The sequence below is a fragment of the Morchella importuna genome (genome assembly GCF_003444635.1).
Source record: "Morchella importuna strain M04M26 chromosome Unknown Morimp01GS014, whole genome shotgun sequence".
In the NCBI taxonomy this organism is placed as follows: Eukaryota; Fungi; Ascomycota; class Pezizomycetes; order Pezizales; family Morchellaceae; genus Morchella; species Morchella importuna.
In genome coordinates, this window is record NW_025763411.1 from 1,019,916 (window position 1) to 1,045,777 (window position 25,862).

At 47.6% G+C, this 25,862-nt stretch overlaps 6 protein-coding genes across 6 annotated transcripts; 3 read left to right on the top strand and 3 right to left on the bottom strand.

Moving 5' to 3' along the window:
* Positions 1-1,737: 1,737 nt before the first annotated feature.
* LAJ45_05442 (uncharacterized protein) lies at positions 1,738-3,659 on the top strand (the record flags this gene model as incomplete). Its single annotated transcript, XM_046115013.1, has 7 exons — positions 1,738-1,762; positions 2,101-2,238; positions 2,298-2,395; positions 2,654-2,999; positions 3,067-3,117; positions 3,178-3,571; positions 3,626-3,659. The coding sequence occupies 7 exons, from the start codon at positions 1,738-1,740 to the stop codon at positions 3,657-3,659; spliced, it is 1,086 nt and encodes a 361-aa protein (XP_045972050.1).
* A 4,644-nt stretch (positions 3,660-8,303) lies between these two features.
* LAJ45_05443 (uncharacterized protein) lies at positions 8,304-9,737 on the bottom strand (the record flags this gene model as incomplete). The annotated part of the gene is made up of 1 exon (XM_046115014.1): positions 8,304-9,737. The coding sequence occupies one exon, from the start codon at positions 9,735-9,737 to the stop codon at positions 8,304-8,306; it is 1,434 nt and encodes a 477-aa protein (XP_045972051.1).
* A 1,551-nt stretch (positions 9,738-11,288) lies between these two features.
* LAJ45_05444 (uncharacterized protein) lies at positions 11,289-12,397 on the bottom strand (the record flags this gene model as incomplete). The annotated part of the gene is made up of 2 exons (XM_046115015.1): positions 11,289-11,334; positions 11,397-12,397. The coding sequence occupies 2 exons, from the start codon at positions 12,395-12,397 to the stop codon at positions 11,289-11,291; spliced, it is 1,047 nt and encodes a 348-aa protein (XP_045972052.1).
* Positions 12,398-23,245: 10,848 nt separating this feature from the next.
* LAJ45_05445 (uncharacterized protein) lies at positions 23,246-23,649 on the top strand (the record flags this gene model as incomplete). The annotated part of the gene is made up of 2 exons (XM_046115016.1): positions 23,246-23,353; positions 23,410-23,649. The coding sequence occupies 2 exons, from the start codon at positions 23,246-23,248 to the stop codon at positions 23,647-23,649; spliced, it is 348 nt and encodes a 115-aa protein (XP_045972053.1).
* Positions 23,650-23,720: 71 nt separating this feature from the next.
* On the top strand, positions 23,721-24,196 carry LAJ45_05446 (uncharacterized protein; the record flags this gene model as incomplete). The annotated part of the gene is made up of 2 exons (XM_046115017.1): positions 23,721-23,940; positions 23,997-24,196. The coding sequence occupies 2 exons, from the start codon at positions 23,721-23,723 to the stop codon at positions 24,194-24,196; spliced, it is 420 nt and encodes a 139-aa protein (XP_045972054.1).
* A 419-nt stretch (positions 24,197-24,615) lies between these two features.
* On the bottom strand, positions 24,616-25,728 carry LAJ45_05447 (uncharacterized protein; the record flags this gene model as incomplete). The annotated part of the gene is made up of 1 exon (XM_046115018.1): positions 24,616-25,728. One exon carries the CDS (start codon positions 25,726-25,728, stop codon positions 24,616-24,618), a length of 1,113 nt encoding a protein of 370 aa, XP_045972055.1.
* Positions 25,729-25,862: the final 134 nt, after the last annotated feature.

The window sequence follows — 25,862 nt, forward strand, 5'->3', positions numbered from 1 at the left end:
TATTGTTCGTGAGGTAGATTTCTTGCCGCCATAGAACTAGCGCCAATTATGAACTAATGTTTTCTACCAAATATGGCAACTATTAACTCAAAGAAGGAAGAGTTTCATCCGTCCAGAGGTTGGGTATATACATACCACAGCATCTACTTGCATTACTCGGGTATGGCAATAAGAACCAGAAAATGCGAGTGACAAAAGCAGGGGTTATTTGCCTCTTTGCCATACAAATAGAGTATCTGCATTCTTTGGTTCCAACTCCTACTACACCCGAGTATATCTATCTATGGCGCGAGAAGTGATTGGGGGGGGGGGGTGTGGGGTGAGGTCAAACTTCGAAAAGATGTATATATGGCCAATGAGAGTAAGATCTGCTACCCAAATGGTGCTAGCACTGCCACCAAATGATGTTGGAATAAGCTTACTTGCGTAACCGAGAGTAGCGACTACACGGGAAAGCTTGATTTTGATTTTTTTGAACAAGCTTTTTTGACCCCCACCACCCCCGGTAACGGAGCTCCCCCGCCCCAAACCCTTTACAGATGCTCCTAATATTATAATACATACATACGTCCTGAAATCAGAGTCAGGTTCACTACGCTCCCAGTCCCAACCCACCCATATCTTTTGCACCTGGTATTCGGCACCTTATTCGAGCACTGAAATTCTGATTACACTCGGATATTTATCTAGTACCGACAAGTACGCAATACCGTAGGTATGTAGTAAAATGTTGATTTTTGACTTCCGTGGCATGGGAAAGTCACCACCACCACCACCACCACCACCACCACCCCGATACTACCTCCCACACCTACCACTACCACACGACCACTACTACCCCACTACGACCATCAACACTGCGACAACCATAGCCACCACTATCGATATATCACGACAGCTACATGCACAGCAGGAACCTTTGCGAATAGTACTAACCCCACCATGTGCAGTAATATAATATTCCACTACTACCACCTCCACGACCACTGCCGCCGCCGCGGGTGCGACCACCCTCCAGGGAGTACCAGCATCACCACCACTACTAGCACATTTAATTTTTTTTGACCCTATGAAAACCTTTTCAGCTTCTAGAGTTCACATTTATCACTTAATCGATAAGTAACCATTGGCGGTTGCTGTACTAGTAATCAAGGCGGGTAGGTGGCGGGTGTTGTGACAGCGACCCACATACATGTCGGTCGCCGGCAACTTAGGGAATAGTTTCTACTGCATGTTATCATTTTTACCCAGACATGAATTGAAAAGGATTTAAAGAAAAAGAGAAGACTATCAACTTATTCTCTGTAGCTTACCTCTACGGTGTGGATTACCATATGGAGTGAAATATGGATATATGCTCGGTAGTTTCACTAACACGATCGAGTTATCGTGCTAGGTCTTACGATAAATGATCTATAGTAGAATACTACTACCCTCGGAAACGATTGCGCTATTCACATTGCCTCTCCTATAACAACAAAGGGGGGAGGGGGGGAGGAGGCAGCCTGGAAATGTTTTTCGATATACGACGAAATAAAATATAAAAGAAAGTTGGAACAGGATTGATTACCCGGGCAGTTTTTATTTCTCTGTCAGAGCCATTCTCGCTGAGAGGACCTCCATCACTCCTTCATGTCCACCAGCCACTGCCAGGTCAAAAGGTGTATTATTGTAAATGTCGGCCGCTGTGACATCAGCCCCCTTCTCAAGTAGAAACTGAACTACATCCTTACGACCATGCGTCGCTGCCGTGTGCAAAGCTGTATGCTTATTGATAGTCGCTGCAGACATATCAATACCAGCTTTAAGCAGAAGAATAACCACCTCTGAGTGACCTCCCACCTCCTAACGGCCCCAACCCATCCGCCACATCCGGAAGTAAGCCTCCCCGCCCCCCCCCTCACCCTCTTTTTTCTCTCCCCCGTGGGTTATAACGCTAGCTACCCCATGGACTCAAATTGGTGTCCACTGCAAAGTCTGCAACTACAATTGTCAAATCCTCGTCCGCGGCCAAAACACAGAAAGTTAGTAGTAGTAGTCATTAGTCATACTCTCTTTAATCTTGTCACTGACGACCATAACCACCCTTCTCTCGGGCAGGCCGCGATGTCTACCTCGGCCTTGCCCTTGACGGCGACGTTGCGAACCTCAACCCGCTGTCCCTCCAGGTGCTGGGCACCGAGCTCATAGCGATCGCGCGGCACATCATGCCGCGCACGGCCGCGGCGCCTTCATCGGGTGTGTTCACACAAGCCACCAACGACATGACCGCGCTACTCAACAGGGTGTCGCTGTAGTTCGATTGGCTGATGGCCCGATGGCAACCCATGCTGCTATGTTTAGGAACCCTAGCAGGGGAAAGGTACTGGAGATTCCAGGATGCAAGGCAGGCAGTGTACTCATTTATCCCAGAGGAGAATAGGAGGCATACGGCATTTTATGACACGTTTCTACAGCTGCTGCTGTTTCGTGGGATTGATATTGAGGCAATACAGTAAGTACGTATGTTGAAGTTATGACGGGATAGTCGAACATTTTATGTAGTCTATCTAATTGTACCTCGGGCGATGGATTATTTCGCTGTGAAAGTGAGCTCGTGCCTAAGTACAAGTATGAACCTGGATGTTACAAGTAATGTTCACCCCCAACCCAGGGTCACGAGAAACTCTCCCTCCTCCTAGACGTCCCAAGCCAAGCCACAGATAGGTCCCGCCTAACCAACGCCATCAACGCACAACCCCGCAAGTCTCCCCTAACTCCTGACAGACGCACCACTGCACCCCAGATCCAAGATCGAATGGATTCCAACCACCCCGATGTGCTCCGTGACCTGATCGTCGACCAGGCCCGCCAGATCATGCTCCTAAAGGCCAAAAACGCGGAGCTCCAGCGCTCAGTAAACCGCCAGGCCGAACCACCCTCCCCATATATTAACATAGAGAAGGGACGCCCTCCTCCTAACCTTCCTGATCTTTCCTACCCACCAGCATACCCAGACTGTAAATGCCCTCTTTTATCTCCCTTGGGTTAGTTAATTCAAGGAGTCCAATTAACTCCGCTACAAAGACTCCAACTACAATAGCAGACCCCTCCCCGTCCACGGCCCAAATACAGCAGGTTAGTATTTACACACCGATGCCCTTCCATCTCGTCACTGAACTGACACCCCCGCTCTAGGCCACCGCATCTACCTCGGCCTCGTCCGCGCCACCGACGTCGCGGCCCTCGGCATGCACGCCCTCAAGGAACTAGACGACGGGCTCAAAGCGATCGCGCATTGCCTCGTCCCACGCGCCTACGGGGCACCTGAAAGTGGCGTGTTCACGCAGGCCGCCGCCGACATGGTCGCGCTGCTCAACAGGGTGTCGCTGCGGCCTGAGCCGCTGCCAGGCTTACCGGCCGCCCATGCTGCAGAGTTTAGGAACTCCAACAGGGGACGGTACTTGAGGCTTTGGGATGCAAGGCAGAGACAGTTCACGTTTATTCCGGAGGAGAATAGGAGGCATGTGTTGTATTTTGAGACGTTTTTGCAGCTGCTGCTCTTTCGTGGGATTGATGCTGAGGCATTGCCGTAAGTACATGTAGTTGTGTGTTGAAGTTGTGACAAGATAAACATTCTAGGTAGTCTATCCATTTGTACTTCGGCCGATTCTATGTAGCGCTGTGGAAGTGAGCTCGTGCCTACCAGGTTCGCATACCAATGTTCACCACCAAACTAGTGTCCCGAGAAACGGCCCCTTCTCCTAGATTGACCGGTAGAATTATTGCGAAAAGAGGGGTAGGCGAGTGCTGTGGGAGAGATAACGCCCAAGATCCTTGTTTTGTGGTATCTGGCAAAACTCTCTATGAGGAACTTGCTAAAGAAGGCTATAACTAAATCGCTGCCCGGAATGCACAGTGGATTCTCACGCCTCGCTGAGCTAGTACCGCCTCCCTGCCCCCCTATTAGTTATAGCGCCGTCTCGCACCCACACTCGACTTGGTAGCACCTCCACTGGCGCCTCCACCAGCACCTCGGCCAGAACCTGCAGCAGCACCTCCGTCAGCAACAAATCAAGCACCTCGGCCAGTACCAAATCGAGCACCTAATTCGACGACTCATTCGACGACTCATTCAACGCCTAATTCAACGCCTAATCGCACCATAGTATAGGGCTACTGTGAGTGATACTCTATGACCTTATGAATGTGAGTGATATTTTGAGACCAGGTGAATGTGATATGCTGTGGTCCAGAAAAAGAAGGGATCTTGCGGAGCAACCTCAGCGTCCGACAGAGGCGACAGGGTCAGGAGCACAATAGATTCAGCTGCGTCTTGTTTTGAATCTAACTATCAAGTAATCTGTTATGGGTGTTGGTGTATGCTAATGAACTATCGACTATTTTGGCTCTTGTCTATGGTACTTGTTGAAATAAATGTTGGTCTATGTTTGCTTCTACACCTCAGTCTATAACGGTTTGCACCTTCTATACAGGATACGGCTGGCAAATTGAAGTTAAATATCATTAATCAGTTTTACATTTTGATATTTCTACACCTACTAGAGCTACGTATCGACGCCTGGATACGTATTTACCTACCTCCGCATTTTGCCATCTGTACTAAGACCGCTGTAGACTCCTAACTGACACCAAATCAGCATCAAATTGATTCTCAAATCAGCAACAAACCAGCACCTAATTAGTATGTAGTGGCGGAGGTAAGCAGGCAGCGCGCGGAGGCAGGCGCGGAACTTGGTAGCGAGCTAGCAAATATTTACTTGGAATTAGGTAGACAGATAGGCGAGACAATATGATAATCATGCGGAAACCTTGTCCTAGTCAATGTACCTTTTGCCGAGTGATCTCATTCCGCCAGTAAAACCGCCAGCGAAACCCGTTAACCGGATCAAAGATACATATGTATAGACGATACTTTGCGTTCGGGGGGTCCGGCTCTCCAAGCGCCAAGAAACAGGGTTCGAGGTCCGGAAGTGCTTTTCACTTCGCGTTTGGGACCGGTGAGCAAGCTAGTGATGTCATTCATTTTTCACAACCAATGCCCCTTTTCACAACCAACGCCACTTATCAGAATCAGTTCAACAACTCCTTCTATCCTAAATTCATCAAAACAGAACTGGTATGAGCTATTCCCTCTCTATCTTCATAAACTAACTATTGAATAGGGCCCAAACAGTTAAACAAAAAAAGGAACAAACATCGTAACGAAACACTGCAAGACCAGTTAGTTGTTCAATTAAAGAACACCACCTATCCCAAATTCATCAAGGTAGAACTGGTATTACCTATTCTTACCAAAATCTATATCTACTAACTATGTAGTAGGGAATAATCAGTCAAACGGAATGGGAAACAAAACGCTGCGCGCCGAGATCTGATGGACTTGATAGATATTTTGGGTGGGAGTGGTGACAGTAATATTAATGTCACTGGCGAGGGCTCCTCCTCTACTGCTTCTTAACGGGTTGAGGCTCTAGTAATAGATGAAGAAGTGCTGAGGAGTCTGGGGGTCCAAAGGAAGCGAGGTGCTACCTGAGATGCATGGGAAGACAGGGCTTTGGCTAAACAGATGCTGGCGGATGATCCAATAATCAATAAGACTGGTTATAGAGCGGATAGGTGGCAGCGGATTTGAGCCAATTTGAAGAGGGTAGGAATGCATCGGTCCTGTCTTTCCTGTAAAGACAGAATGGAGAGGCTTGTGAAATGACATCGGATAGGTAATTGTTCTGCTTTAGATTTATCGGGTACTAACAATCCTTCCAGCAGAACGAATCACTTGGAAAACAAAAGACCGGCGCTGTCGAGGAAGTGGATGAATATTTATGCAATATGATTGACGTTGTAATGCTGAATGATTCTGTTTCTCCCAATAATTTACTGGGGCAGGTAGCAAAAGAGAAGCTCGCTACTAGGAAAGCCAAAGGGGGATAGGTACGGCAGGCCTCACAACAGGGTTTGGTACGCAAAATATACTTGATAGATACAGAGGGTACCGAGAGCGAATCAGACTCATCTACAAAAAACAAGGGGCCCAAAAAACTAGTTTGCGAAAGAATTGGAAGGTGTAATCGGGGGTTTGCATGAGAAGGCAGAGGAGTTTAGGGCTGCGATACAGGAAAAGACAGAGCAGGATAGGAACCTGAGTGCAAATCTGGACGAGCTCATCGTTAACACCTGCAACATAGACCAGACGATGTAAAAACTTATGAATGTAATTATACAAAGTTCTCAGGCTATAAGATGCGATTAATTAAAATATTCCTCCAGTGTAGGAGGTTCGCTAAGTTCAGGAATGGGAATTCCTTCTTCAAAAAGGTTTTGCGCTATGTATTGAGGTATCTGCGGGTCCCCACGTCGGGTTCGCATGCTGTTTAGAGTAGGGTTAGTTATTTACTTTGATGCCAGCGGGAGTGCCTGCCAAAGCGCTTGAAAGCCTGCACTGTTGGCGTGCGATAAGCCTTCGGCTTCTAAACAACCAACTCTTCTGTCTTTTACTATATAATAGTTTATTGTTCTTTACGCAATCGCCGTAGGCTTGTCGGACCTCTTTCTATCGGCGTACGGGCTATCTGCATACTTGCATTGGGTATCCACCGTCCAAAGGTAGTGCAGAATCTCACGAATAACGAATCGGACTGGGCGGGAATATCACTTATCCATTGGTCAAGCTGTGGACTGGAACACACCGAGCATTTGACCAATCCGAAACCGAATATTTCAGCACACTCCGATTTGCTATTCCTGAGATTTTGCAGTATAGTGGGGGGGATATTAGAGGGGTTTTGTAGGAGATCTATTGCTTGATAGGAAGATCTGTTAGTAAAGCTAGAGTATACACTGAATTTCTTTTCTTTGGTAGATCAGCACTTCGGTTATTCCGGCAAGCACAACAGAATTATTGTGCAAAGTGCAAAAGAGATTCTGGCCGCGCCCACGTGCACATATTCAAACCTGCGACTACATACCACCAGCCAGGAGTTATCTCTAACTTAATTGGTTTGCGTGAAGACTTTTCTTTGCAGCTCCACTGTAGATATATCTCGAATGTATTCCTCAGCTGGGATTAGAGTCCTTTAGCGAACGACCCAAGAGTCGTCAACACTAAATTTACATTCCCAAGACTCTGGTGGTACAGGATGCGTATCCCATATCACTTTTTTTTTAATGTTCTGCCGAAGAATACGCCGTTTGGTATCTAGAATACCAATCCTTAGGGTTATCCTTTACGAGTATTCTTCATACCATGCAGGCCAAGTCTTCGTAGGGTTTGAATTGTGATTGCCAAAAATCCACCTTCAGCTCGAGAGAAGCGTCTTGACCTTCCAAAACCTATTGCCACTCAAGTTGGAACACCCACACACTATCAAGAACCGGGTAATACTCTGTCAGCGAATGTTGATATCACCTAGGCCCCGTGAAAGACAGAAGTGAAAAGGCAGGTTTAGTGTAGCTATAGAGCCCCCGTACAAACGTTATTCCTATATTATAGCGGGCGAGCCCTCTGATGTGCGGACCCACATGCACAGAATCAGGAAGATATTAAAAGGACTATGAGAATCGACCGTAGTAAGATGCTTTGCAACTATTTCGCCTTCTGTGCTTGGTGCTACAATACCACCCCTCCCTATTTGAGATCCGGAACCTCTACTGGGCACATGTAAGGAACCGTGTGTGAGGGCTTGGCAAGGGGGTCGAAGGACACTAGGGGGCTCCTGGGAAGGAGAACGTAGGCTCGCACGATGGCGAGGGTGGAGTCAGCGGTGTGCCCGAGGGCAGGGACAATGGTCCGCGCTAGGGCGGAGGAGACAGCGGTCGGCGAGGGGGCCGAGGGGAACAGCGGGGTAAGCGAGCAGAGGGCCACGAGGGCGACGACGAGGAACATAACGGCGGATGCGAGGAGCATGATGGGCAGCAGACGTAACGTGGACGGAGAGTAAAGAAGTGTATTGAAGCGAAGTAAATCCCCCAAACTAATAACTCAAAGTAAAATACAAGATGTTGCGTAAGGAAAGAAGTAGACGGTGAGGGGGCAAGCACCCCTATATATAAGAAAGAAGAAACAACCCGATTACTAATCCTTCGCAGAAACTTCCGGCACTTTCCGATGACTCATGCTTCCTCCGTGTTGCGGTAGTGGTTCGTAACAGTTTAGCCCCTCCTCTCGAAGAGCGAGCTCCTGCGAGCAAGTAGGCGGGAGGCGAGGTAAAAGTAAGTACATAGCAAGTTAGCAAATGGCTGTGGGCGAGACACCAGGGAACGTAACATAGAGCGGTTTCATTTGCGAAAGAAACCGTAACAAACTATACTTTCCTACGCAAGGTCCTCTTAAGGATTGCCGTGGGCTTGTTGGGATATAGGGAGCGGAAGCGTTGCAGTTCCCCTAATTCCGCATCGAGATTCCGAGCCGGTTCCCAGGTGGGTTGTTCGTAGCCGGTCCATTTGACTAGGTATTGTAATTGCCGATGCCGTATTCGGGAGTCCAGTACTTCCTGTACTTCAAACTCCTCCTCCCCTTCAACGATTACCGGGGGCGGTGGTGGTTGTATGTGGCCTGGCAAAGGTTGGGTCCGAGCAGGTTCTAGCAACGAAACGTGGAATACGGGGTGGGACTTCATCGAGGCGGGGAGTTCCAAGCGGTAGGCATGTGATCCGATGCGTTCGAGTATTTTGAACTTCCCTAGCCGTTTGTGATCTAGTTTGTCCGATGGCCTAGTGGTGCGTATGTGTTTTCTCGATAGCCATACCATATCTCCTACTTCGAGTCGGGGCTCTGGAAGTCGGGTGGCGTTTGCACTCTCGGCGGCGGCGGCTTGTGCATACAGGATCTCTGATCGCAGGGCAGCCTGTAAGGTGGAGATTGCGTTCGTAAATTCCAATACCTCCTTCGGTGTGACTTTGCGCGTTTCTTCAGCAGGGAGGACGTCTAGTTGAGAATTATACCCATAGTTGGCAAAGAACGGGCTGACTCCCAACGGTTCCGTAGAGGCATTGTTATGCGCGAATTCTGCCAGGGGAAGAAACTCTGCCCAGTTATCCTGTTGGTAGTTGACGTAGCCCCGTAAGTATTGCTCCATAATGGCGTTTACCCTTTCAGTCTGTCCGTCTGTTTGTGGGTGAAAGGCTGTGCTGAATCGGGGTTTGATGTCCAATTGGCCGCAGAGTGACTTCCAAAACTGCGAGGTAAAGGTTGAGCCCCGGTCTGATACTATGTCTTTCGGCAGCCCGTGTGCTTTCCAGATGTGTTGTAGGAATAGTCGGGCCAGTTCCGGGGCGTCGGCGGTGTCTCTCGTGGGGATGTAGTGGGCCATTTTGGTGAGCCGGTCGACCACTACTAAGATGGCGTTAGATCCTTGGGACTCGGGTAGGCCTGTAACGTGGTCCATGGATAACGAAGACCAAGGTTTGACTGGGGGAGCCAGTGGTTTGAGGGGACCATACGGGGCGTGTCGGGCCGGCTTAATTCGGGAGCAGGTATCGCAGTGGTCCACATAACGGGCAACGTACTTCCGCATTTGGGGCCAGTAGAAGTTCCGGGACAGTAGTTCCAGCGTGCGTGCCCGTCCTGGGTGTCCGGCCGAAGGTGCATCATGGTGGGTGCGGAGGATCTCCAACTTGATAGCGGCGTTGTCAGGGATGTATAGTAGACCCTGATAGTACAGTAATCCTTCCTTAACTGTGCATTCACCTATGGGTAAGAAGCGGGAGTGTTTCTTCTTGGCCGCGATATCCTTCATGAGTTGTTTGGATAGAGGGTCCTTGGCCAGTGCAGTCTCTAGTTCCCTTTGGCGGGATGGTGCCACTTTGGAGGGTGTGGGGGTCTGTAGTGCGGCCGCCAGACGAAGGTTCTTTGGTTTTAGTACAACCTGGTGCTGCTGGGTCAATCTTTCATCCCCTTCCTTAGGGAGATCTCCAGATCGACGTGTGAGGGCATCAGGTTTCCCATTCTTCGTACCCGGGCGGTAGGTGACTACAAAGTTGAAGGAGGACAGCGTTAAGGACCAGCGGGCTTGACGACGGTTAAGGATCTTTGTGGACATGAAGTGCTCCAGGTTCTTATGATCGCAGTACACCGTGGTTTCTTGGTTGTTGGGTTCCAAGTACTTTCGCCATTGTTCAAACGCGCGTATGATCGCTAGCAACTCTTTGTCATAAATGTCATAGTTGCACTCGGCTGGCGTCATCTTGTGGGAGTAGAACGCCACAGGGTGTAGGATTCCCTGGTCGTCCTTCTGGGAGAGTACAGCTGCCGCAACGAAGTCAGAGGCATCGGTTTCCACTATGCACGCTCGTTCGGGGTCATAGTGCCTTAGTACCGGGGCGGTGGTGAAAGCTTCCTTTAGTTGGGCGAAAGCGTGTTCCGCCGCGGTTGTCCATACGAACGGGGCGTCCTTCTTCAACAGGTTCGTCATGGGGGATACTACCTTGGAGTAATCGCGGATGAATCTTCGGTAGAAGTTGGCGAACCCCAAAAAGACCTGTACGTCGTGGACCGAGGTGAGTGTCTTCCACTCCTGGATCGCCTTTGTTTTGTCGGTTGCCATGGTGACCCTTCGCCGGATATGATTTACCCCAGGTACTCGGTACAATCCACGTGGAACTCACACTTCTCTGGCTTGCAGTGGAGGCCCGCGGCTTGTAGTTTGTCCAGGACAATGCGGACATGCTGCTGGTGTTCTTCGGGCGTGTTGGAGTAGATCAGGATATCATCGAGGTACGCCGTGCAAAAGTCGTCCAAGTGGGTTCGGAGGGTATCGTTCATGAAGGCCTGGAAGGTAGCGGGGGCGTTGGTGAGTCCGAATGGCATGACCAGGTATTCGAACAGCCCGTACCGGGTTCGGAAGGCTGTTTTCCATTCTTCCCCTTCCTTGATTCGGATTTGGTTGTAGCCCTGGCGGAGGTCCAACTTGGTGTATACCTTGGCGTCTTTTAATCGGTCCAAGGTGTCGTTGATCAACGGCAGGGGGTAGCGGTTCTTGATGGTGACTGCGTTGAGGGCGCGGTAATCCACACATAGCCTTAAGGATCCGTCCTTCTTTTTGATGAACAGGACGGGAGCTCCTGCAGGGGACGAAGATGAACGGATGTACCCTCGAGCTAGCTGGTCATCCAGGTATTCCCGCAGGGTTTTTAGTTCCTCCGAGGACATGCCGTACAGGGGGCCAAAGGGTGGTTGCTTGCCTTCCATCAACGGGATTTCGTGATCGATGTACCGGTGGGGGGGGAGCGCTTGGGCCTCGGATTCCTGGAACAGGTGGAGGTATTGGTGGTAAGCGGCAGGCACCAGTTCATCGGTTGATTGGGACGGCGATGAGTTTGGGCTTGGGGCTCGGGCTGCGAGGAGGAAAAGCTGGTTGTCCGGTTGTTGTGCTTCTCTGCGGAATCGGGCGGCGGACAAGGTAATCGTGCGGCGAGGGGTGGCTGGCCTTGGGGGTATCGGCGGGGGCGGCAGGGTGGCGGCGGAGGCGGTCAATGGGGGACAGGTGAGGGTGGAGGTCCAGAGAGTTGCAGTGTGCTGTCGGCAGCGTTCGGCGTGGAAGGAGATGGATCGGTCGGCGAACCGTATTTCGGCAGCGTGGTGTTGTAGCCAGGGGAGTCCGAGGACCACTTTCGCGTCGCCGAGCTTGGTGACAAACAAGGAGGCCCCTTCCACATGGTCGTTCATCTCGAGGCGGAGTTTGCAACAGTGGGTGATGGCTCCAGAGGCGATGGCTCGTCCATCGATCACTTGCAAATGTCTTGGGGTCGCTAGTTCTTCGAGGGGATATCCGCGGGCCTTGGCGAAGGAAGCGTCAATGAACCCATATCCGGTGGCTCCGGTGTCCACCAGCGCCTGGAGCGCGTCCTTGTTCCGAGATAGCCGTATTGGTACTTCAAAGGGTTCGCAGTCGCCGGGGTGGTGTAGTTGTCCGATTTTGAGTTTGGCTCCTACCCTTCTCGTCCGTAAGAGTCGTGTGGCCGTGTGGGCGCCGGGGGCGTTGGGGACGTGGGCTGTGCCCCCATGACGGGTGACCAGGGCAGGGAGTAGTGGTGCTCCTAACCGATGAAGGGTATTCAAGACTTTGACAGGCGATGGGTATGGTTCGATGCCGATGAGGTAGGGGTGGAAGTCCCTGGAGGTTAGTGTTAGGAAACACCAACCCGGGTCGTTTCCTGTAGGGTTTCCAAAAGAGGCAGCACGTTGGAGGAGGAGGCGTTGTAGTCGTCGAGTGCATCGGAGTGTCAATAGTGGGGGGGTTTGGTCGGCGAATGGTTCCTCCCTAGCTCGGGGGAGAAGTCTACCGAGTAGATAGGCTGTTGTCCAGGCTGGGAGGAAGAGGGCGGCGTAAGCGAATGGTAGCAGTGTGTTGGTGTTCTTCGGAGAGAGGGTGTCGGTCGACCATAAGTCACGCAACATAGTGTAAGGAACCGTGTGCGAGGGCTTGGCAAGGGGGTCGAAGGACACTAGGGGGCTCCTGGGAAGGAGAACGTAGGCTCGCACGATGGCGAGGGTGGAGTCAGCGGTGTGCCCGAGGGCAGGGACAAGGGTCCACGCTAGGGCGGAGGAGACAGCGGTCGGCGAGGGGGCCGAGGGGAACAGCGGGGTAAGCGAGCAGAGGGCCACGAGGGCGACGACGAGGAACATAACGGCGGATGCGAGGAGCATGATGGGCAGCAGACGTAACGTGGACGGAGAGTAAAGAAGTGTATTGAAGCGAAGTAAATCCCCCAAAGTAATAACTCAAAGTAAAATACAAGATGTTGCGTAAGGAAAGAAGTAGACGGTGAGGGGGCAAGCACCCCTATATATAAGAAAGAAGAAACAACCCGATTACTAATCCTTCGCAGAAACTTCCGGCACTTTCCGATGACTCATGCTTCCTCCGTGTTGCGGTAGTGGTTCGTAACAGCCCACCAGTATTTCTCTCCCTACTGGCATTTCCAGTTTTTCTCATCCTCAAACCCGGAATAGTTTTAGATTTAGCCCCATCTGCAGTTTCTGTCGGTGACAACGATGAGACCATCACTCCTGCGGGGTCAACATGGGAGCCATCAGGTAGGTTTCCAATATGTCGTAATGGCTTATCCAACATATGGCTCTGCATTGAATCTGGTGTTTTCTTCTTGTAGCTGCAACTGCATTGAAAAAACACGGTTGTAGGACTGCGGTGGAATGTTACGAAAAGATTCTCCGAGGTTCAAAGCTTAGTGCTTTCTTGACTCGGATGGGTCCCCTACGCATTCGTTAGAACTACAGCAGAAAGATTGTATTCCTATTCCGCTTCAGTTTTTTCTTATCGTGAGTCATTTAGTATATGAAACCGATCCTGACTCATTCTCATTAATCAATAAAAACGATTAAAGACTATTGCCCAAACATGTTTGTCATATGCCATATTATTTGGGAAAGATTTTCTAGATTGTTCACATGTTTTTGGCAAAGCCATATCTCCTGTGTTACATTTTACTAATAACGTCTCCGGTATATCAGTATAAATCTAAGTAGCTAATCGTTGAGTAGTCTCCATACACCTTTCAAGCATTACAATAATGTTGTTTAAACTGTATATTTCAATTTCTTCTGTACAAATCAAGAAATTCAGTGAGCACAAGTAACAGATCCCTTTAAGGTTTGAGGTTGTAAAAAGTACGTATATCTGTTTATATGCTGCAATAGGCGAAAATCCCAAAAGAACATAAACTATACACTGATACTCAGCTTATTGTTGTGATATCATTTAGTCGCCGAATAGACTGAAATAAGGGAAAAAAATGAGTACAGAACCTCTCAATGAATATTTAAATACATTGGTTTTATGTTCGTACCTAGTATCAGGAACATTTTATTTTAAACTATATAAGTACTGGCAAAGTTCATCTTATGTAGATGTTGCTGTTAGAGTCCACCATTTTAGAGACATACAAACTTGTCACTTCCCTTTCGATAAATAAAATATTCAAGCCCACTATAAGTATACCAGTAAAGGAAGACAAAGGTTTCTTCTCTATTCCCACAGCTGTTGTCATTACGATGAATCACATGTCGAAGATACTTTTGACAAAAACTCCATACAAAATATACATAACGTATAACAGAGACACTGGACTCTGTAAACTCCTGATTTTCTCTCAGGCTATACCAGAGATCTAATATATTCGAAACATAACTGATATTCAATACAGATTCTTCAGTCACCCATATGCAATGGATATCAACAATAGCTTAATCGGAGAACACCTGAACCCATACCTTCAACAACAATCAAACAGTACAGGAATGAAAACCAATAACCCAAGCGATCAAAAAGAGTATATATAGTAGGGCAATGTCGGACAGGATTTTGAGGTTACCCGGGAACCGTAGCCCTACAATTCCCGATTCCATGCCTCTGGATTCAATAGGCCACTCCGAGTCCATCGCCATCCTCAAATATGTAGGTACCGGGGGTCATGGTGGTGATAGCAGGGGCGTAGGTGGTGATTGGAGGCTGTTGGGTAGGGTAACTCCATGTGAGTCTTGGCGGCCTGTCCTGGAGCACTTCCGGCAGCATCACTCACTGGTCAGGTACCACGATCGATGCCTGCATGGTACCGAACGCATCGTCGCAAGCCAACGATCCTGACGGCGTTCGAAATTTAACGGTGCCGAGTTTCCCCATCTTCCGCTTCGATGGAATAAATGAATTTAAGATTCTGACCTCCGGGTTACCGCATCGGGCCTATCCCACTCTTTGACTCCAGTGTTTTTTATCAAACCGACTTGGATTCTGACCTTCAGCTTACCGCCCCGGTGTTTTCTCTAACAGTAATTCGGATTTCAATCTCAGACTAAAATATTCGCAATACTTGAAACCTAGTATGTGAGTGACGATCCATTACCGACATTCCATATTGGATATTTTTGCAGTCTGGTTTTGCATATCCCCTTGTTAGGGTTGCTCAAAATCCCTAAGGCAATGGATTACTTCTGGTAATATACTGGATTATATTTTTCCGACCCACAAAATGAATTCTTTCGAAACATTTCAGATTTATATTAGAGCCGCTTACCCCAAAACCTAAAGAAAATTTTCAAATATACCCGTAAACTAAATTCTGATACATAGCATTAACAATTACAACCCTAACAAAACTGATAAAATTTCTTTGCAAATACGATCCTGTATGTTAGTAGACCGCAAAATATAATAAAATCTTATCGAACATCTTTTTGTACGTTAAGTTATTGTCACTCTGGTCTCTGAATTATGAACTCTTATCCCTCCCAAACCCCTTGCTTAATAAAGGAAAACAACCTTTGTAACCGTAGCAAAACATTATAACCTGCCATATCCAACCCCTTTACATCCCTCTACTCCACCGAGAACTGCAGGCAGGAAAGGAAGACTTTCACAAGTCTCCCCTGCCCCCAACCGATCTGGGATATCCGTCATATCCCAACAAGGCGTCGTGAACTTCTGCTTTGTGAGAATCCTACCCACAGGAATTTTTGCCCCCCCACATCTCGCCGAAACCCAACTAGCTCAATCAACTCAATCTGCTATTATCAAATACATCTAAGTGAACAATGAACCATTTTTCATCTTCGTAGGACACGCCCCATACAACGAACAATACATACCCCGATAAGATTAAATTTACTCGAGGATTGTCCTCCAGGAATCAAACGTCAGAATAGACCTGAACTATATATTATGGGTAGTTAGTAACGCCTTCACCATCGCTATTGAACCGATCCAACAAAACACCAACCAGATCAACTGCGATAACACTGCCAGCAAGCAACTCATCTTCCAACAAAATGGGGCTCTGAAACACACCTTCGACATACCAGCAAAACAAATTTTCGAAATAATCAAGAAACTTGACAAAATAAACGAGAACCTCCACCGGCTACAACACCAAACCTCCTCAATTAACCAGACTGAACAGAACAATTCCAACCAACCCAGACAGATCATAAACCCCCCAGCCCCAGCTGCAGGCTGAGTTGCCCTATCAGATAAAGGGAAGAAACTTGAAATATTTATGCCCTATACTCAGCCTAATTCAGTAGCGAACACAAATCATACGCTATCACCACCGCCCAAAATGCAGGGACTAAATTCACAATAGTCACCAACAAGCAGAAACAAAAAGCTAAAGGTGACCTACTGTTCAAATCAAAAATCACAAAAATCAAAAGGGAACTAGTTATCGAGAGAAGTAGTCATCCGCTAATCACCCATCAATGTCAGAACCAAAATCAACTTCAAAATCCAAGATCCTGACTGCCAACTCTTCGCCAATTAGGACACAAACAAAGATAACTATATCCCAGAAACAATATTCACAACCGCAGCTACCAAAGTCCTCAAATCCAAAAAAGAAATCGAAGCCGCCTGCAATAAACTAGAAGTACTAATTATTAACAGCGGAGTTGATTCCTCGAGACAGTTACCAGTGCTTTCCGGGTTCAACCTGATCAACAAGAGCCAAAAAAAAGACCCTGTACCTCCACTAATATGGACTGAACACCAGACTCTGCCAAGTACTAAGCTAGCTCCATCGGACACTGAAGGGATCTTTCCAAGTAAATGAGGAGTAGCCCTAACTGATTTCAACTCCTTTCCTGACTTTAGGTCCAAATTCTGTGAACCATACATAAGTGACAATCAAGACCTAGAAACAGGACCAGCAAAATGCCCGCTAGCATCAGTATCCACTCCTCGCTCAGAACACATCAGTTCTTTACCAGAACCCCTTGTATAGACGACAATATTTAGGGTTAGTGCTATCCCACTAACACCTCCTAGTCCTCCTCGATAGAACATTGACCTGAAGATCATAATCCCAGGTCAAGTTCTCACTCGGTTCAAGTCTACTGCAGTCCGCTCAACAGGGCCAACAACAACAGGCCCAACAATAGACCCAGCAACATGCTATTCAACAGGCTCAAGAGGCTCCACTACTCCCTCACCAGCACCCGTTATTGCTCCACTGAAGGCTCTTGCACCGGCGACCCCTACATTCAAGCCCCGACACCCATCTCAGTTATTTTCTAGCGCAAGTCCATCCTAACTAGTCGACCAACCTTTAACATTATGAAAGAGATGGATTAGACTTGAGCAATCGTTGATTGTCCATGAGATATTTTTTATTGTTTAAAAGATATTTTTAAGTGTTTAGTAGATATTTTTGAGTTTGATAATATTTTAGATGGTTTAAGTAATTAAAGCGAATATGACTTTAAGTTCATTTAAGTTACCTAAACTGTACACCAGCATCTGCAACGGCCTAAAAATGGAAATGCAAAATGTAGGTTGGATCAATAAAAATACCTCCGGATTGGCTGCGTTTAATGCCCTATACCTTTACTTAATGAACTAACCCTCCCTCAATAATTTTCCGACAATTTGGTTTGTGGATGATGCCTATGTCCATAGAGCACTGGCAAGTACTCTACAGTGTCTCATCGTGGATGTTGGTACGAAGGATAAATTATCAAGACTATCAGTTGAAATAGGCTGCCACTTATAGTGATTATGATAATGACGGCGGTGGTCAGGTAGCTGAAAGACCCTATCGCAAAGGAAAGAAGCTTGCAGTACCCACAGTACTCGTGTGATCTTCCATAATGGTTACCGTGGTGGACCCCGATGGTATAGGGCAGTCTTTATCCTTATTTCACTACTTGCGTATGTCTGGGATTATCCCATGAACGAACCATCTTTCATCGGAATTTCGACCAAGATAACTTTCCCCTACTTATGCAACTCGATCCTGAAGTACACCGTACCCGGCAGAGCAGCCAGGACTATCTGGTTTGTAATTGATAACATCTCCCCGATAGCTATTTCTCTTGGTTGATTGGTTGAGATACAAATTACGGATGCAGAGGAGCTCAAAGGTTGGTTGAAGAATAGGAATACCAAGCCTTTGAAAATATTTGCAGTCCTCCAAAGAGCAGGGACGTTAGGTAGGGTTCTAGTAGGAGAATGTCGGACAGGATCTTGAGGTTGCCCGGGAACCGTCGCCCCACAATTCCCGATTCCGTGCCTACGGATTAAACAGGCCGCCCAGAGTCCATCGCCATCGTCAAATATTTAGGTACCAGGGGTGGTGGTCGTGATGGCAGGGGGTAGGTGGTGATTGGGGGCTGTTGGGTAGGGTAACTCACTGTGAGTCTTGGCGGCCTGTCCTGCAGCACTTCCGGTGCCGTCACTCACCGGTCAGGTACCACGATCGATGCCTGCATGGGACCGAACGCACCGTCTCCACCTCACGATCATGACGGCGCTCGAAATTTTACGATGCCGAGTTTCCCCATCCTCCGCTTCGATGGAATATATGAATTTCGGATTCTGACCTCCGGGTTACCGCATTGGGCGAATCCCACTCCTTGACTCCGGTGCGTTTTATTGGACCGACTCAGATTCTGATTTTCAGCTTACCGCCCAGGTGTGTTTTCTAACAGTAATTCGGATTTCAATCTTGGATCATGATATTCGCAATACTAGAAACCCAATATGTGAGTGACAATCTATGACCGACATTCCATATTCTGTATTGTTGCAGTCTGGTTTTACATATCACCATGTTAGGGTTTCTCAAAATTTTAGGAAAATGGATTACTTCTGGTAACTTACTGGCTTATTTTTTCCGACACACAAACTGAATTCTTTTGAAACATTTTAGTTTTGTCTGAGAGTCACTAACCCCGAAACCTAAAGAAAATTTTCAAATATACTTATAACTAAATTGTGATATATAATATTAACAACTTAAAATCTTGTATGTCAGTAGACCGCCGAATATACTAAAATCTTATCGCATATTTATTTGTATGGCACGTTGTGGACACTATTGTCCCTGAATTGTGAACTCTTATCTCTCTCAAATTCCTTGTTTAACAAAGGAAAACAATCTTTGTAACCGTAGCAAAACACTGATAACCTGTTATACACAACCCTCTTACACCCCTCTACCCCACCAAGCACTGCAGGCAGGAAAAGAAGACTTTGATGAGTCTCCCCTGTCCCCAACCGTCCCGGTATATCCATCATCTCGTAATAAGGCGTCCTGAACATCTGCTTTTTGAGAATCCTAACAACAGGAATTATTGCCCCCCCACCCTTCGCCGAAACCCAACAAGCTCAATCAACTTAATATACTATCATCGAACAAACCCAACTGAACAATCAACCATTCTTCATCTTCGCAGAACACAAACGCCATACAATGAACCATACAGACCCCGATATTACTACATCTACTCAAGGTTTGTCCTCCAGGAATCAAACGTCGGAATAGACCTGAACTATATGTTTTGGTTAGATTAGTGCAGGTAGTCATTGTATTACTCTTATTTCAAAGTGGAATCAAACTGCTAAATTCCTATAAAAGAACCCGGTACCTTTTCAGAAAGTGTAGTAAAACAAGTGATAATAATGATTCGATTGAGTGCGGAAATAATTGTAACACCGGAGGATCCCTGTTATATGAATACAGCGGTGCAGATTTTCTCGTCAAGAATTGATTTCTAATTGAAGATATCGCGAGTGCTTGTAGAGCACTTTGGATATTCCTAACAGTCATCAGAACGACTTCCTCCAAGTACCCCTCCAGTACAGCACTGCCTGTACTAAAGCGCCTATGACTCCCAACACGATTTGAAGAAGATGGAGACACTAATGAGTGTAAGATCTCTTCCTTACTCTTAACCCCACTGCCACCGCGAACTCGGACTAGTTAATTGACAACTGTTACCTAAATAGCCTGGAAAGGTTTCCTCGGTTCTCCCGAAATCTCCCCTGGGAGGAGCAGTCCTCGGTGGGTAGAATTTCATTTCCCCGAGTATCATACTGACAATTTTGAAGCACAAAAGAAGCATAAGGCAATTTAGGTATCTGAGGCGGAAGAAATAATCGATACTCACCACTCAGACTATTATGATGCTCCGGAGAACGATCACGAGAGCTCTTAAGAGCATGAGGATGAACCGTATGATGAACCTCAGGCCCTGGCCTTAATGTTGCATCCAGAGGTTTCAGATTGTTGGAAAGAGACCTCATACAGTCCAACCAACCACTGCGATAGCACTGGGCAACATTGAAAGGAAACCAACTGCCGTGGTAGCGGAGGTAATTACCTTTTCTAACGTATCGGTGGACGTGGTACAGGTTGGACTCTATTTCTCCAATCAAGGTTTTTTAATAAGTCAGTATTAGTGGTTAACAATTCAGAGAGGAACTTGTCGGGGAACAAAAGTAATACGTAACGTAAACAAATGAGAGCAGTACCCACTCTAGTAAACAGTCAAAATGCATACTAGGGAGCACCATGGCATCCCAGAGGGCACTCCCAATACTCTCACAGTCTAGGCCCTCAGCACTTATTTATCTACATTAGTATAACTCTTCTATTTGCTATATCAATTTTTCCTTCATGCACTCTAGAAACGGAAAGTCGTCTCCCAGCTACCGGATATATTATTCTTAACCGAGTAGCAAAGTAATTGGAAAGCTCTTTGTGAGCAGTCATTACAGGAAATATCATATATTGTATTTTAAATACTTCAATGGGGTAAGAATGCTAGCGGCTAGGGATCCGGAATTCCTAGAGCGTATAACCCCTGTCGTCATTTGGCTGATATTGACAGTGATCTAGTAAGGCCACTGGGCGTAGTCTACAGGGAGTTACTTGAAGCCTGAAAATTTTCAGTAAAAGAATGAGAGCGTTGTGAGTAATTATGCCCCGATGCCCTGATTGATATGGCGAGTGCCTTGGGAGCAATGCCGGAAGCTATTAGGGTTATACGGGATTGCCCAACTGATATCCAAACTCGAGTAGAAACATTCAAAAGTATGAAGAAGGGATCGAAGGTGAGAAATAAACAGAACCGGGAAGCAACCTTGGAGGTAATTAAAGATAACATTTGAGAAAAGGAATGATACTTCTAGATTCGGGTATTGCGAGTTGTATTCTAAATGATGACCCTAATGGATAGGAGATAAAAAGGAGTAACTATTGAGGTGTTATTGGATGACGGTTTTAACAAGGACGATGAAGCGTTGGCTGCGGATCTTGACAAATTCCGAGATGTTTAGAGAACACCCACGAGTGATTTAGGAGATCGGGATGGTTCCAACAGCAAACAATACAAAGTGATTAATGCCCAACTTCGCGGTATTGACACCGAAGATGAGGGGGAGGAGGAAGTAGAGTAGCTGAGATTACTTGTAGCGAGGGATTTTGAAAGGAGTTGGAGCAGGATGTGTAAAACAATTGCGAGTGCTAAAGCAGATAGTGGAGTATTTGTTTTTCTCCATATATGGTATTAGGGTAAGTTAGGATATTTAAATAGCATATCATTTGAGTATTAGGTGGAGTATCAAGGTCTTGAATAGACCAATGCTAAAGGTTCAGTCGAGTATGCTATGGAGGCAGTAGAGATAGTCTTCCAAATGATGTTTTGGTAATCTCATGGGAGAATCGTGAATACCAGAGGCTGGTTACGTGAAGAGGTCTGTATCAGGCGAGAATGAGGCACCGACACATAGGAAGTTATACATCGGGCGTGAGGCAGCTTGCAAAGCACCTGATCTGGCAAAGTCAGGAGGTGTCAGGCCACTTAATCTATCCTTGGGACAACCAGGGCAGTCGGGAGTAATACAGGAGGAGTAAGGATAAAAAAGCGAGCAAGTGGTGTACCCTCTGGATATTAGTCTAAAGGGCGGAAATCAATCCAATTATCTAAGCATGATTACAACTGAAACCATAAATTATCAAGAGGAACTTGAAATTTTAGTTTATCAACAAATCAGATTACATCAGAAAGCTACCGTATGTCTCCAGAGATTTCTACTTGTCTCTAGAGACAGCTGCTAAGGTGAATTGTCTCCTCAAATCCCCCGTGGATCCTCGTGTCTCGCTTACTCCCTTGAACCTCTGGAGCTGCACTGTTTTCTCTGGGTGCTCTACAGGGACATCACTCACGAGCTTTATTGAACACTGAACACCTGTACCAGAGTCAGTTGGCGGGTCGGATAAAACGTTGTCAGAATACAAAATAATGATTAAAAACACCGGAGAGCGTTTCAAGTGTTATATACTGCTTGAGGAGCCTTGGCCACAACTAGACTGTCTTATAGTTAATATTCGAAGATTTTGGCCAGAAGCAAACAATCATTTTAATACAACTTCAAATCTGACTAAAAGTTCTAGAACATACGTGAGTACGTTTAAAGCCTTCTAGAAGCTTTTGGGAGCCCTTGCTTGTGCGACTTGGTTTAAATTGTATTTTATAAGTGAGATTAAACCTTATTTATGCTACCAAATACTATATGGCGGAGGGTATCCTCTATGGTATGAATTTGCTTCTTACCGGTGATAAATGGGCCAACAAAGTCAATTATTAACTCGAAAAGAACGGTTTCATTAGTGACCCTGACAAGTATTCGGTAAAGATTTATTGTTTTCGGTTAGCATTTTAGAAGGCTCCAGTGGACTTCAGACAGGCAGTTGGCAATTACAGGTTCAAGAAATCCTGTACATGATATTTCTGAAGTATTACAAAGACGAAAAGATGCGTGGTGCCAAGGATCCTGATTTCATCGATGGTATATTTCCGGAACTCATATACATGTTCTCCCCTGGGATCTGGTTTGAACTCTGATTTTGTACAACTGGAGATTACGTAGAAGGTGTGCACTTCAACGTGAGTCAGAATATAGATAACATCTGTAACGCGTCTCTAGCCCTGTTTAAGGCTCCTGCTGACTTTTGAATGTCAAGCAACGCATTCTAGGGTGATGGTTACATGGAAGAATAGAAGTGTACCGAAAGAAGTGGACACTCTAGAGGTGATAGGAGAAACGATTGAAGAGAAGGTGGGACAGAAGGCAGACGACGAGGCATTGGCAGCAGATATCACTGCGTGGATGGCGGTAATGGTCCATCGCAAGGCTCAAGGAGATCGAGCTACGGTCGGGCTTAGGAGGTAGACAATATTGGCCTTTCCCTATGATTGGATGGGAGTGCAAGGGAGCTAGGTGAAGCGGCAAAGGTTACACCAACGGCCTCTGAAGCCTAAGGAAGGGAAAACAATCTCATGGTTGAGAGTTATAATTTGTTCAATGTATGAATAGCGACAGGTATCAATATAAGGCTGGCTCAACTCTGCCGGCGACCACGCCACCGTAATCGTGGGACCCTCGTCGGGACCCCCTCGTCGGGACCGCCCGTGAAAGGGGAAAGGGTTCCCATGCGCTGGAGGGCGCCCGCCATGCAAATCCTGGGCAGGGTCCCACGATTACGGGGTCCGACAACGAAAGGGTACCGAATCCAGGGTCCCGACGACTGCGGGTCCCAACGCAAAGGACATCCAACCTCGGTGAGCTCATACCAATACACCGCTCGCTGACATTAGCAAGCTCGCCTATTACCCAGGGCGCAGCCCCTACGTCCTGGCGGGCATTCTGCGCCACGAGCGCCCAGCGCGTCCGGCACCGCCAGAGTACAACCCTCGCGCCAGGCTCCGCCGCAGGACCGTCCCACTCTCTGGGACCACCAGGAGATATGGCTCACGTCCGGAGGGCACTCGCCAATCCTCTGGTCGCCTGGGCCGCCATGAGATTCCCTCCCCCTCCGGAGACGCTAGGATGGAGTGACTCCGCCCACAGCACCTAGGAACTTTTGCTTCTTTTGATTACGTCAGTAGTACACGCGAGCACTTCCCAATGCTCTCACAGTTTTCTTGAATGCTCTCACGGCACGACGAATGCTCTCACGGCACGACGAATGCTCTCACGGCACGGCGAATGCTCTCACGGCACCGCGAATGCTCTCACGGCACCGCGAATGCTCCCGCGAATGCTCCCGCGAACGCTCCCGCGAACGCTCCCGCGAGGGCTTCCGCGAGTGCTCCCAGAGCACTCACCAATGCTCACAGAGCTGAGGCATTCGTCATACCCACTCAAGGTGAGGCAACCCTCATTTGGGCTCCTTTGGATTGATACACCGTCCTCAAAGGATAGGAAGGCCGCACCAGTCCCTCAAAAGATATCTAACGTGGGTATCCTCAACGCCGCTGTACGGTCAGTCGCGGGATACTGATACGAGCACTGTCCTGTATACTGGTGACGACTACCCAACCTTTGACGGACGTGTATGTTTCTGTCGATTCGTGAAAGGCATAATTAGCCTTGAGGTTGAGGCCATGGTACGGCTCGTCTGAAAAGCTCAATGTCCATGCATAAGCAGCAAACATGGACTGGCATTGACCTCCTGGAGCGAGCTTGCTGGATAGCCAGACTCAGATACTGAGCGGCCGAAACTTTACCTCCTTCTTCCAATCCGCATGCATAGCAGAACGACACGAATTTTGAATTAGAGAGTCCAATTGGGTCTAACGTTCCTAGAGCACTCAAGAATGCCCTCACGGCTTTACAAGTATTCAACTAAATTCATTCCACGTACGCAAGTCTATCCTAGTATTTACCAACCAATTACCAGTCTCCACCTCAAACAAATGGGCCATTCCCAATATACTCCGAATATTAACGACCCACATCCTCTTCCTCCTCCTCCTACAAACCTTCAGGAGCCCATGTGAGCTATCAGCGATACCACGATCCTTTGCCTCGAGTAGCTCCACTATACATAGTCTATGTGCTCGCCCCCCACTGTCCCGCAGCTTGAACAAAGCCTCGACACGTCCTGGTAAGCGTCCCGAAACACTCCCCACTCCTCTGAGGACGCTACCGACACCCATACCCAATCCTTTCTTATTTTCCCTTTCCTAAAAGCCGCGTTTCCCGTACACCTGATATTGTGAACCTCGTACACCTCAGGTCTTTGGAAGATTGGTATCGGAACCTGCAAACATGTGAACATCTCTACCCGGCGCTCTAAAATGCTCTCAGAGCTTCCGGCAAAGCTTTGAGAGCATCCCGCATCCTCTGCATACTCCTTTATCAGGCGATATAACGTGGTATGGCTTATTTGCAGTCCATCCGCAATATTGAAAAGTCTTTCCGATTTCGTGGAGGGGTTGCAAAGACGCCTTAGAGGCAGCCGGCCTTCTACTATGGATCCTTCATTTGGTGTTTTTTTCCGGTCTTCGATTTTAAAAATCTCAAGTAACTCCTTCAGGTTATCTCGATGGCTCCAAAGGATGTCGTCAGTGCTCTCAGGACCTCCAACAATGTCTTTCAGATTCAGCATTCGAATCTCTAACGCCAACCGCCGCCCCCCATAGTCCAGTATCTGCGTTGCAGCATCGACCTTGTTGGATGCTCCGTATGCCTCTTTTATCTGACGTACATGGGCGAGTTCGCTGATGTCGGTGGAGTACTGGGGAATGCTCCCAAAGCGCTCGACATGTTCCCGATAGTGCGTTAACACGTGCAATTTGATGAAGTTGAAGTGAGACCTTTCCCGTATCTCGCGAATCTCCTCCAAACCTCGCTGAGCGCTCTGGGAGCCTGAGGTCTTCACAGCTTTTGTCCGATCTCTCGCATCCTTAACCGTCCTCTTGTGCGCCCGGAATTCTAAAAAGATATCCTTGTGCTTATGGAAATCCTCGAGATAGCTCTCCATATAATTCAGTGTGCTCGTCGTATGACTCCCATACTGCGCCATTAAGTGGAAGTCGATTAAGCCTCGTACACATTTCAATGCCTTTGCGAAGTCGCCCCTGACAGCCACCCCCGGGTTTCTCAAAGCAGCCGCGAGTGCTCCAAGAACGACCCGCCCCAGATTTCTCATCTCCTTCCCTTGCCATTGGGTTGTGGCACGATATGCCTTGTTCGGTACTGCCAGTCCAGGGTAAGGCGCAATCGAGGCCCAAGCCTTGTCAAATTCCTCCAATCGATTGTGCTTCTTCAAGAAAGCCTGAACCC